Raw genomic sequence first — 13,395 nt, 5'->3', positions numbered from 1 at the left:
CCTCCAAAATGGACTTCACATCTTCTTTCCACCCTGAAAGTAATGGCCAGACAAAAGCTACCAATAGTACTATACTTGACCTCCTTCGGGCCTACACAATAGACAATGCAACAAATTGGGATCAACGCCTTCCTCTCCTCCAATTTGCTTATAACAACACTCCCCACTCTGCCACTAGCAAAGCTCCCTTCGAGATTGTCTATGGTAAGAAGTTGCCTATTCCTATGACCACCCTCACTAGTAATGTACCTACGACTAACACCCTTTCACAAGATCACATTTGCATTTTACAAGAAGTCACTACTGCTATCCAAATATCCCAAGCACTCTACACTGCACAAGCAAACCAAAAGCATAAGTTCATTGAGTTTAATTTACATGACTATGTTTGGTTGCGTATTGAAAAGCGTCGTTTGAAGAATATTGAAAAGCACCCCCAAGGTCAAGTTAGCCCCTTGATTTTATGGTCCCTTCAAGATCACCGAAATCATTAACCCCAATGTATGCAGGCTTGGCATTCCACATCACTGGCGCATCCACAACTCTTTTCATATAAGTTTGTTGTTCAAATTTAAAGGTACCCCACCTATTGCAACTGTTTTTTATGACCCACCCTTACTCAAAGATGATGATGAATTATTACTTCCATAATCAATTGTTGATCATGATTTCACTACTACTCGCACCGTTACACAATATCATAGATATCTTGTTAAATATACGAATCACAAAGACAACATACTGCAAGCCATAAAACAGAAGAATCTGCATACCTAGTAAATATCGTGAGCACAGAATAGAAATTGTACGCCAACATAGATATATAGAGTGTGTGAGAGAGCAGAAGAGCACGTGTAGATGCGCCTTCTAGAGTGGAGTGCCATACCGGCACGGCAAGAGAGAAGAGAGGAGGGGAGAGAAGAAACACACAAGCACTGGGTACAATCTCCCCCCATGCAAGAGTGAGCATTTCCCTCTTGCACGTATTTTATTTATAGATTCTTCAATGCTCAAAAATGAATACACATTGGTCGGCCAGCACAAATGACCATAGCTCGTAATGAGCACTTTAGTAATAAATGTACATAACCCTTATCCATGGCATCACCAAGCATCCAAAGGAGCTACTTCCTATTGTGAAGAGGCCTAAGATATGAGCTTGCATAGTACAATGGTTAAAGAGAAACAAAAAAGATTCGTAGTAACTATCAACTACATAGTCCGAATTGGAATTGTCAATTGTAATAAATGCTGTAGTGTGCAATGGTGGTGTAAGAATAAAACTAAGAGTGTCTAGTGTAGGGGTTCTTGAGTTTTCGTCAACACATATGGCATATTCAAGTGTCCCATACCACAAGAATATGCACATATGCATCTTGCCCAAAGAAGGCAACATTGGTCACAATTGTTGTGCAAATCATAACATCATCCATCATCCCTACAACATCCAAATCATACCATCATCCAAGTCTTCTTCATGCGTAGGAGCTATAACATGTGTAAAAACTCATACAAGTCCATTTCAAACCATATAATCATTAGCATAACAATGTTCAATGCCTCATTCGGCGGTCTTTGTATTGTGATCAATGGACATGAGAAGGACAAAAGCACTCTTGACTATGTGTGTGGTAAATTAATGGTGTGTCAGGCAATGTATACTTTATGTTAGAATGATAGGTGAGAGTGAGAGTAAAACTACTGATTACAGAATTGAGAAAATAGGAACGAGTTAGATAAAAACAATTGCTAACAAGAAGGAGATGAGGGAATAAGTTTATCTTTGAGCCGAGAGCCTTTGGAGGACCACAACTGGCATGCTGGAGGACCTTAATCCTGACCACCTAGTGTCATTACCATGTAGGTAGCCATCCTGAGATGATAGGAATTAAGATTGGCGTTCAAGTTGTGTGAAGATTTAGCATCCACAATCATACTTGAAATAACACTATAATATCAAAGAGCCTAGTCCTTGTGCAAGAGTCTTAAACCAATTATACACTACCTAAGTGGTGAGTTTGTGTATACGTGACCAAATTGCCATAATAAGAGTGAGAGGTGACACTATATTGCACTGCTAGAACACACAAAAAAATAGAAAAGAGTTATTGTAAGATGCAAGCAATTTGATTGCATAAGGTATCGTTGTTGTGAGAGAAGGATTGACAAAATTGTATGGTGTGAGGTAATTGTCCAATTAGAGTGGAAATGCATAAGAAAAGTTTGTTACATCCGTCCATTAACAATCTCCAAGAGGTGTGACCCCACAGGTGTAGCAGGTTAATGTATATAATAAAGCACTTGAAAGGGCTTATTTCCAAGAGACACCTCTTATATGTCACTATCTCAACATGATATGTATGTGGTAAAGAAAAGAACTTTCTGCTGCGGAATCTATATCCCGCAAAAATTTGAAGACAACAGTAAGCTTGGAAACATGAAATATCAACTTGTTACCTTATTAGAATGTGCCTTAGACAAGTGGATAGTTGGTATCGGTGGTCGTGAGATATGACATTGTCGCAATTGTTCCAACCGAGCAGATAACGCAAAAACCATGCACCAAGCAAAGATAATAGAAACAAGTCATAGAAGCATCTAGAGTCGGATGCCAGAGAAGGCACATGAAGATAGTAGAGCTCATATGATGTGTCGGAGCTTTGGTAGATAATTTCATGTTGAGGTATACGTGTCCTACAAAAATCTTAAAGCAACGATGAGCTTGAAAAATGATTACTGTAAATTTTTATCGTAGTAGACGAGTCATAAGCAATTGGATTGCAAGAGTCCTTGTCGTTGATGGAGAAACACTTGTTTGACCACAAAGGATGAGAGAGTCCATATAGAAATCCAAGTGTATCAATGATTCACAATCATTCACGATAAAAACTTCCTCTTCACATACTTATTTATAAAACTAACACAAGACGAGTGAACACTTGAATCATTTCAATTCTTTCTCGGATTTTCTAAAAAACCCAGCAACATCTGCCTATCTCAAAAGAAATTCCCAATCATACAAATACATCATACCTTCATCCAATACAACCATAATACCATAGTGTGCTTGACACGCATCTCATAACTCTTGCTCTCCCGACTTTGAGAAAGATAACAACATCATCCTGCACAAACTTCACAGTGTCTCTCACACTTTAAGCAAAAATCCGTTTGACGATAGACAAATGGTTATAATGTAATTTTAAAGACTAGTTAACTTTCCCTTATGATTAAACAATCTATAATCATCATTCACGAAACTTTTCCATCACAATTGACTACTTATAATTACATGCAGACTCTTCACTAGTCTCTATGTGTTTGTAAAAGCAGTTTCCGCTCTAATCGGCCCTTAACGACGTCGAAACACTTCCATATTCGACATATCAACTTATAATTACATATATAATGAGTCCTTAAGAGGGTACTCTTCCTAGGGTAGGGTCTGCCAAGGTAGCCCCTCTAGGACAGCCAATTCTCTATGTGCAAAAATAAATTCCAAGGCTGTGTACCTCCAATTTTGGGGTGCATGCATAACCCACCTCCCACTTAGACTATAGGGGTCATAAGGGATGATTCTAAGCATATATATTTATGGACTTTAAATCTGCACCTCCTTGACCTATATTGCCATCTCTTGTTATACCGTCTGAGGGTGCAAAGTTACCTAATCGATCATGCGGTCAAAAATTACAGCAGAATGTATTTTGAGGAAAAGACCTATTTTTGGTTGGAATTTGGCTTCATCTTGAGCACAAAAGTTGTTTGTAAGGACGTTTCCCGCCTGCCCCTATTAGGGTTTGATAAACTTCTCAACCACAATCAAAATAGTGTGCATACAATACTATGTCTAGTGCGATCTTCCACTTATCATGATGCCTAATCTCATGCATGCTTCTTAATACACCCATGCATGGATATGCAGCCGCTAATCTACAATTATGAGAGGATATTCTAAGATTTCTACACCTTCTAGATGGATTTTGACATGCATGCATCAAGTTAGAGAGCATAGCTGCCAAAGCGATTCTCTTTACAAGCTTCCATGGCTTCTGCATGCATGATTATGTGCACACACACACATTAGGAGGGTGAATTCATTAAAAAAACCAGAGGATTGATTACAATTTTGCTCTTACCTTGCTCCATTTGCAAACCATGAGTGCGTAGATTGACGATGATGAAGAAGAGAGCTTCTCCTCGGCTTCTTCTTCTCCTCACGATTCTTCTTCCCTTCACGGAGCTTGCATAGAGCGGGCTGAGATGAGAAAGCAAGGAGAGCGCCTCATGGGCTGAAGTAGATGATGGAGAAGGAGAGGTTGATGGCCCTCTCTCTCTCTCTCTCTCTCTCTCACACACACACACACACACACACACACACACACACAAGCAGATAGAGGGGTAGCGCTAGCAAATAGAGAGAGTGAGAGGGCTCGAATTTGCTTTCTCCTTCTCTCTTTCCTCCTTTCCATAAACTCCTTTCACGTACAGCTTTGGGGGCTTCCTCCATGCACTCTTCAACGCTATTGTTGGCTTCCTGCATCCACTTTAAGTCCCATGTACCAGCACTTGATTTCTGCATACCACAATCACAGTAATGCATTTAGGCCTCACGAGGTACCTTTAGGCAATGCATAGCATCAACTTTGGTGGAATTGTTTGATTGTCAATAAATGGAATGGCAAACAATGACTAGACTTGATTGGTAAGTTGGTTGGTTTTTATGGAATTGATTCAAACACATGTTAGAGCTCCTACACCTTTGATAGACACGTCTCTCCGTTATGCAAATGATATGGGAATTATTGCTATTATCTGCATGTGTATTAGAGTTCCTACGCCTAGTGAGGCAAAGCTCTCCGTGATATTTACATGCGGAACAGGCCCACCACATATTATTTTGCTCTTGTTATGAACAACTGAGGTCAGTTGCTTTTGTTACCCCGGAATATGTTATGGAATGGATTCTGAGAATTTGGATACTAGCACTTATGATCATGTGTGTGTGATGTAGCAGGTCAAGGTAGTTGACTCATGGGCAGGTGGCTGACAGCAGATAGCAGGACATGGAATAACTCAATAAGAATTTAGTTATTTCAATAAACTTTTTATCTCCAAAGTGGAACGTAAATAGCCTCATTTATGAGTTGTCCTTTTTTTTAAAATAATTTAAATACATGCCTAGAGGAAGCCAGCTCACTCTAGGCATGGGGGGATGCTTGTACCCAATGCTCTCTCTCTCTCTCTCTCTCTCTCTCTCTCTCTCTCTCTCTCTCTCTCTCTCTATGCATGGTATCCCCGGTCTAGAGGAGAGTGTACGCAGGTAATAGGTGTGTTGTCATTATGATAGTCCCATCCGCAAAACCATGTGGTTAGGGTGTCGAGTTGTCAGTGGCAAGGTTGTGTTAAACACTTATGGGAGGGTGCTATATCAACATTGTAGACTTGTTTTGACGGTAGGCTCACCTCGAGAGTCTAACTATCAACTTTTTTTGGATGGTAGGATCACCTTGAGATTCCTGTCCACTATCAAATCCCACCTCGTGGGATTCATTAACACTAGTTTGGTACCAAAACAGGACACTTAAGTGTCCTTTTTTTACAAATTTAGATTAAATTGTTCTTGCATCAGACGGTGTATTTAAGAAAACCCTCTTGATATACTTAAATATTTTAGCAAGAGGGTCTTTGAAAATTATAACCTTGCATTTTGAAAGCTATCATGATCAAGAAATATACTCATCAAGTGGACCCTCATAAGACTGCAATTGATGCTTTAAAGAAATCAACTTTATAAGCTCAAGAAAAAATGAAGTGACCTTGTAGGAAATTGAACACAACTTTTCTACAATTGTGCTATAGATAATTACAAGTTTCATGTGAAAAAAAAATTACCTAAGAGTATATAAAATAATGGGAAGTTCTACGTGTTTGAGATGGCCATTTCAAGCATATCGTTGTATGCTTAGAAAAAATATGGTTTTGATGTGTTTTTGAGTTTTAGAAAGTGATACATTGCTTACCCTCTCCAATGAGGACTCAAGGTGTCAAGTAGAAGTGCTTTGGTAAGAAACAATTTTTGGATCATTTCAAATATTCAAAATTGCGCATACAAAAATTTTGATATTTTAATTCTTGAGACATAAGTATTCAAAACCTCAAATAACTTCAAACTTTCCACACATATCAACTAAATGTATCAAAATGCATGGTATGAATACAAATGGAAAATATAAAACCTTGGTTTCAATGTTATTGTGGAGGACTCAAGATTTTGAAGAGTTTTTACACAATCAAAATTTCAAGATAGGGTGTAAGCGACAAGATTTAAGTTAGGGAGCCGAAAAATATGTAGTTTCTTGATTTTAACATATAAAGTCATTTGATGTTGTCAAATTGCAATAGAACAGTCCCAATTTTATGAGAGGACCTTGGAAAGTCCAAAATTATGCTCTTAGTCAGCACGTGCTCAAGTATGAGATTATGTTTATAACTTGCAATTAAATTTGAAACTATTCCTTGAAGTTCATTCCATTGTTTTGTAATACTAAATACTACCACTTGGCTTTTAAAACCATAAAAAGGCTCCCTCTACAAAAAGATATAAGAATTTTATGATTTTTTTGGCAAAACAATTTGAAATTTTATAAAAAATTACGACTTAAAAATTACCACAATTCTCTCCGTAGGGCTTGTATTTTGACATGGAGAAAAATTCAATGTTTTCTTTCCCTCATAAACAACCTATGGTAGAAGCAAGGTGTAAAAAACTTCTTTCTAGCTTGACAAACAAATTGGCAAAACTTTGCAGGAAAACAGGACACTTTAGTGTCCAATTACAAAACTAGTGTTAAAAACCCTATGGTACATAGTGTCGCGGATAACGTAGGGCAAGTTGAAGAAAATTAAACCAAGCAACATTTAATCAAAGATTTGCCTCGAGTTATGCTCCAAGTTGGACGTTGGCAACCCAACCTCTATCTAATCCAATATGCACAATGAGCTCCACCACTCACAAAGTTGGAAGTACTCTTTTTGGAGAGAACACAGTTATAATTTACGAGCTAAGGGAACTCAATTGATGGGATTTTACACCATGGGGTTAGGGTGACGGGCTGTCGATGGCAAGGTTGTGTTAAACACTTGTGGGAGGGTGCTATATCAACATTGTAGACTTGTTTTGGACGGTAGGCTCACCTCGATAGTCCAACTATCAACTTTTTTTGGATGGTGGGATCACCTTCAGATTCCTTCCTGTACACTATCAAATCCCACCTCATGGGGTCCATTGAAAACCCTATGGTAAAAAGTGTCACGGATAACATAAGGCAAGTTGAAGAAAATTGAACCAAGCAAAAAGTAATCAAGAACATGGGAAGATTTGCCTCGAGTATGCTCCAAGTTGGATGTTGACAACTCAACCTCTATATATTTCAACATGCAAAATGAGCTCCACCACTCACAAAGTTGAAATCCTCTTTTTGGGGAGAACAGAGAGCTATAATTTAGGAGCTTAGGGAACTCAATTGATGGGATTTTACAACTAATTATGTGCTTAATATCACACAAGCTATACCCAGCAGAGGTTATACCCAACAGAGGCCACGAAATCCTGAATCTACCATTCAGTGTAAGATAACCTGTCTAGCTTGAATTACGTGCGAATCAAGTTTTAATGGTAGAATTAGCATCCAAAGTGAGAAAAAAAACCGAAGTTAGAGAACATTGCTTCTTCGAGCATTGCAAAAGATATATACAAGGTGTATGAGAGGTAAGAAAAGATCCTTTGCTTTACACAAACTTGACCATTTGATCCTTAACATTTAGCGGATCACATGGTTTCACATAAGCAATGCTTACACATCCACATGACATGGAGAGGTGTTCATACACCAGGTGCAACAAAGCCTTCTAATCAATGCATAGAAATGGTAATTTCTGATAGGTACAGCTTATGTAGCCTTTAGATACTAAAAGAGTTGGCGCATTCATGCCCTTGTTGCCTATGCATAGAACATGAAACCCCCCCCCCCCCCCCCCCCAACACCCCCAAAAGCTAATATGAAGGGCCCTCCATTATCAATCTGGAAGAACCGCAGGCCTAGAAGAGTCCCTTCAACTCTAGGAGAAATTCATGGCTCTCAACATAAGGACACTGCATTGTCAGGAGAAATTAATAAATGGCTAAGCTCAATGGCATTGTGAATTCAAGGCACATAATGAGAGCTCACCCTGTTTTGTTTGAACAAGAATTGATGAAAGGGTATGATTTACATGAGAGATGGCAGATCAACTTGGGTCTAAATCACTTAACAATTATAATGAGCAGCCAATCTGCTCTCAACACATGAACGGCTCATGCACCTTGCTCTCTCAACACATGATAGGCTCATGGGTCCACCACCATATGTATATGCAGTCCTCAGAAGTGTCCGAGTGAACGAGGTATTCAGCATCAGTCAGCTCAATGCTCCCTTTGGAAGAACTGCTTCCCCTCCAATTCAACACATGAAAGGCTCGGCTCATTCACCACCACCATGTGCAGACCCCTCAGAAACGTCCACGTGAATGAGATATTCAGCATCATTCAATTCAATGCATGACCAAATTGAGAAGCCCTTGGCAAAAACTGTATCCCTTCTGCTTGATGTGCAAGTCGGGCGGCAAAATCTTGTACATCTTGGCAATGGTTTGGACCCAAATTGGGAATCCAAGCTTATTCAACAAGTGTACAAACAAATGTGATGAAGGCACGATTGGTGAGCCCATCACGATTAAGGCATGAGACCAGACGGAAACTGTCAGGATGTGCTTTGCATGGAGTCCGAGTCCTTACTGGAAGAGACATCAGCAGGGGGCAGCACCACTGAGCAAGCAGCTGCCTGGAAATACCATGACTTCCAAGCTTCCATATAATGAGCAAACATATGATTCAGAGCTGCAATAAAAGCAGGTCATGAATGAGATACGTCAGCACATTACCTGAAACTTATCCATGATGCTTACTTAATTGACAGCAAATTAGACCCAACTTAAAGGAAACTTGATGTTCACATAGGCCACATACCTTCATTTTGATATTGAAGAGGGGCAGCAAAACATGCATTATGGCCCTTCACATGGCTGCAATGGTGATGGTGAGCTCCCATGTCTGCTTCTTGTTGCTGGTGTGCAGATTGAAATGGACAATACATAGGGCTTGGAAGAAAATTAATGGGACAAGACATGCAGCTTTCTGCTTTGGGAGCACATGGGCAGCCCCTGCCAAAGGCATAAGATGAAGGGAACATTCCCGAGCAGCAATTCCTTGATAAACACGGAAGCCCTTGTCGGCAACTGGTGCTTTCAGACATCAAGGATGCAGGACACTTGTTCTCATCATTAGCTGCTGGTGGATCCTTGCTTGTGCAGCGTGGTGAACAACTCCGATGAGGATTTAGCTGTTGCGACCCTGAGTTGGTCCATTCCCTCCACCCTCCTGCACTACCTAGGGTCAGTCCAATCGGCTTTGAAGCAGTAGTAGAGTTTGTCCTTGATGAGGAAAGCAATTCAGGGCAAGATCCTCCCTCTATGCGAACTTGCGGGTAGCATGGCACCGGGTTGTATATAGGCCCAGGTATGTTAACATTCCTGCATTGTAGAGGTTTCACATTTAGCTTTTTGGCAACTTTCTGCTCTGTCCCTACATCCTTCATATCGCTTCGCACACGTTTGGGTCTCTCCAGATAGGCAGAGCCAGTAGCCTTGATGTTCGCTGCAATATAGGTACAAAAAATAAGCCATGATATAACCAGCTCAAAAGTTTTCATAGTTGAGACTGAAATTGATATCTGCAAAACAGAGCTTGTTTAGCAAGAGTAAGGAGGAAACATATATACCAGCTGCCTCTGCAAGACCCTTCACACCTAACCACCGAAATGCTGGCTTCCTATTCTTTGTTTCATGAGTCTACAAGCCAAAAGAACTTGGTTAGCCGATGCCCGGTGAATAAAAGCAGGGAATTAAAAAGCTTTCAATGCTGAATTATACCTTCTCAATTAGCTGAAGGGAGGACAAGATATTAGCAATGTCATACAGCCTTCTGACTTTAGCTGCAATTATGAGACCAGATCAGAACATGTATATGAAATTTATGCTACTGTTAATGAGTTAAGAAAATTCTCACTTTTCAGCTTTGAGGGCTCCTTGCAATCACCTAGGAGAACTTTGGCAGCCTCTTCCAAAGAAACAACTTTAGTCTGGAATACGACAAAACAAACAGATTTCATATCCAGCCTTCATAACAGCTGTTGGACATGAACAAAGATATGCATCATTTGCTTGAGCGGCTTCAAGGTACTTACTTCAGACGCGAGAAAAAGTTGCACAAATTTTTGGCTAAGGAGACCAAGTGACTTCTCCCTCCTAGTTTCTGCAAAGAAAAACCCATAGTTGCCTATTGTCAAAATCTACATACACAGTAGCCACGTAGACAAAAGTGACAAACCATGATGAGATGTATACCAGCCCTAGACTTCAGGGCATCATCTGTCAGGTTTTCAGATGCCTTCTCATGAGCAGAGCCATATTTCATGCTCAACAGAAGCATAGAATCTTCAGGTAAAACTGAAATGGGGCTGGTATGGCTATCAGTCTCTCTGTTTAAAGACGATGAGTTGGCAGAGTTGTCAAGTTGGGTACTCAATTGACCCTCCTCATCATCGTCATCATCGAATTCATTTTCCTACAGCATAAATAACACAAATAAGTGCATCTGCCAACACCTTGGCATGGTAGATAATCCTTGGGTTACTGGGTATCTGTCTTTTACCTTATCCATTGATGTTGCTTCGCCTCTAAAGCTTGCCAACCCCTTCCCTTGCTGCTCAAGGTCATGCTGAGACAGAATAGCAGAAAAATGGAGTAGAAAACATAAGTGTCACAAGGTCTTCTTTCATGGGTTGTACGGAGATTGAGTAGGAATCCGCAGTACAACTACACTTACCTTCATTGCTTCAAGGGCTTCAGGAATTTTGCTAAATCCATGCCATGTGTAGCAATTCTTTGCTTTGCGCACTAGTACCTGCAAATCAAAATTAACAATGCTAGTTTGAGTGCTTGCACTTAAAGAAAAATTTGAAACATTGCTGAATACAGACCTAGTCGAGCTAGTACCTGCAAGCAAAGATAGAGCTAATCAAGCTAAACAAACAAAATTCCTTGCCTTGCCAAATCAGATCAGTTGTCCTTATAGGGAAATTCTGAGCTTACTAAATTCACTGACTAGACCAACCAATTGGGTGCGCGTAATCAAGCTTAGCAGAACAATTTTTTACCAAGTTACACACTTGTAGGAGTATCATGAAATTCCTAAATTACTGTGTAACAGAACTAACCAAGCTTCAGTGACTACTATATCTTATCAAGCAAAAGCAGGACCACAATTCGTTACCAAATTACCATGTGACTGCACTTGAAAATGAATTTTTAATTATATTTTTGCAAAACTCTTGCCAATATATGATACCTAGAAATAAGACAGAAACAAACACTTGTCATGCGTCCTCTGTCCTAACAATAGATATCTCAGATATCAAACCGCTTTATTTTCAGATATAAAACCTCTCAAACTAAGACATCTTCATGGCTCGAGCATCCAAATATAAAAATTTGGACGCGTACTCTGTGAATGTGTAATTCAACAGCATAGCAGCAAGATAACAATAGAGATCCAAGCATTGCCTACGTCTAATGTAGGCAAAGAAGGTGCCCTGGATCCAAGCCTTTCACTACATATTACAAAAAATACAACCTTGGTACTCTTCATGAGGATAGGTCTTTATGCCAACAGCGATTGCATTCAATAACTTCAGTGCAATATAACTAATTGTGTGATAGATAGAAGAGGGAATAGCATTTGTACCTGGACACTCTCTAGAACATTGACAATGTCGTAAATTCTTCTGCGCTCCACACCTACACAAGTTCCCAATTCCATAAAAATGACTATACCTAGAGCATCCCAGATCCGAAACCACCTCATAATGATATACTTAAATTATGCATGAGCAGCAAGTGTCACCGTCATTAGAACATCGGACAAGCAATATATTCACCTAGGCGATTAGCGGCATCATCGAGGCTTATCGACTCTGCATCCTCATTGGTGTAGAGATGAAGGAAGCTGCAAAAAAAGGAATATAAGAAAGCCTGAGTGGATTCATCTACATTACAGAATTTGTGATTATATAAAGGGTTGACCATAGTGAAGGGTCTAATTGAATTGAATTCACGTGCTAAGTAGAGTCGAGCTACTGAAGCAAGAGTCTATCTACTCACACCGGTGATTCACGGACACAAACTCACACACACACAACTTGAAATTTGGCACGATCGAGTGGGTAGCAGGAGCATGAGGAGGGCAACCGTATGTGTGCATGCATAAGAGAGACACTCGCTTACTTCTCGCACAGAAGCCCCAGGGATTTCTCCTTACGGCTGTAGGCATTATTGGCATGGGGGCGGTTCGATTTGCTTGTGAGATCGCCTTCATGGAAAAAGTATTCGTCCATAGAGAGGGAAGAAGGGGGCAAACCCATTCGAGTCTGATTCACTTGAGCGACCATAAATCAGGAAGTAGCGGAAACAGAGGCAAGGGCGGTGGAGACGGACAGGTTAACAAGGTGTTGGCCTGTAGATGAGATAGAGGGGAGAGTTGCGTGTGGAGGGAACGAGCAAAAGGGCGGGGTTGGAAGAACGGCCAGTGATTTGAAGTGAACTTGAAATGGGCGACGGCGGGCGATGCTTGGAAAACGGGCTACGGCGGGAGATCAGCAGCAGAAGGAAGCTCTGGAGGTTTTGGGCGGTGGGTGGGGGAGGGAAGAGACAGGAAAGAGGAGCGGGGACGGTAAATTTTTCCTCTCTTGCGACATCTAGCAGCGCGTGTGTGTATGAGAGAGAGAGAGAGAGAGAGAGAGAGAGAAGCTGTACACTTTAACGTCTCTCCAAGCGCAGCCGCCCCCGCGCTCTTTCTTTCTTCCTTCTCTCTCCAGATTCTCTCTCCTGCATAGCTCTCTCTTCTCTCTCTGTGCTTCCAAGTTCCCACCACCCGTGAACCTTACAAATTTTTGAATTTTGAAGATTTGGCCATCTTTGGAGGGAGATGTGGTTTTCTCTCTCTAAGCTTCTCTCTCTCCTCACTCTCCAGAGGCCAGACTCCCTCCCTTTTCTTTTTGGGTGGGTGCCTCGTTTTGGGGCGTCTGTGCCTTTTCTGCCCTTTTTTGAACGGGTATGAGTACCGTTGCACAAAACCTTTCTAACTCCCCTCTTTGGTAAATCCTCAAAATAGACCCATTGATTTTACCTGCTGATTTCTGACTTCTCAAACACTTGATTGATTAATGACAACTCCAAACA

General features: G+C 40.7%; 1 protein-coding gene across 1 annotated transcript; it reads right to left on the bottom strand.

The window, feature by feature from the left end:
• Positions 1–7,703: 7,703 nt before the first annotated feature.
• LOC147431165 (uncharacterized) lies at positions 7,704–13,053 on the bottom strand. The gene is made up of 12 exons (XM_086493817.1): positions 12,442–13,053; positions 12,096–12,163; positions 11,903–11,955; positions 10,985–11,062; positions 10,811–10,876; positions 10,504–10,723; positions 10,344–10,411; positions 10,166–10,238; positions 10,030–10,091; positions 9,879–9,948; positions 9,068–9,754; positions 7,704–8,938 (listed from the first exon to the last, which is right to left on the bottom strand). The coding sequence occupies exons 1-12, from the start codon at positions 12,603–12,605 to the stop codon at positions 8,802–8,804; spliced, it is 1,746 nt and encodes a 581-aa protein (XP_086349943.1). The 5' UTR covers positions 12,606–13,053; the 3' UTR covers positions 7,704–8,801.
• Positions 13,054–13,395: the final 342 nt, after the last annotated feature.

This window comes from Adiantum capillus-veneris, chromosome 21 (assembly GCF_014529385.1).
Source record: "Adiantum capillus-veneris isolate H3 chromosome 21, ASM1452938v2, whole genome shotgun sequence".
NCBI classification, from domain to species: domain Eukaryota; kingdom Viridiplantae; phylum Streptophyta; class Polypodiopsida; order Polypodiales; family Pteridaceae; genus Adiantum; species Adiantum capillus-veneris.
This window is presented reverse-complemented; position numbering and strand designations above follow the sequence as displayed.

Excerpts from the sequence above, each read along its gene's own strand:
- LOC147431165 (XM_086493817.1), bottom strand. The coding sequence starts at position 12,605 with ATGGTCGCTCAAGTGAATCAGACTCGAATGGGTTTGCCCCCTTCTTCC. Across the intron at positions 10,724-10,810 it reads AAGCAACATCAATGGATAAG|GAAAATGAATTCGATGATGA; the intron begins GTAAAAGACAGA and ends TTTATGCTGTAG. Across the intron at positions 9,755-9,878 it reads GGGTCTTGCAGAGGCAGCTG|CGAACATCAAGGCTACTGGC; the intron begins GTATATATGTTT and ends CCTATATTGCAG.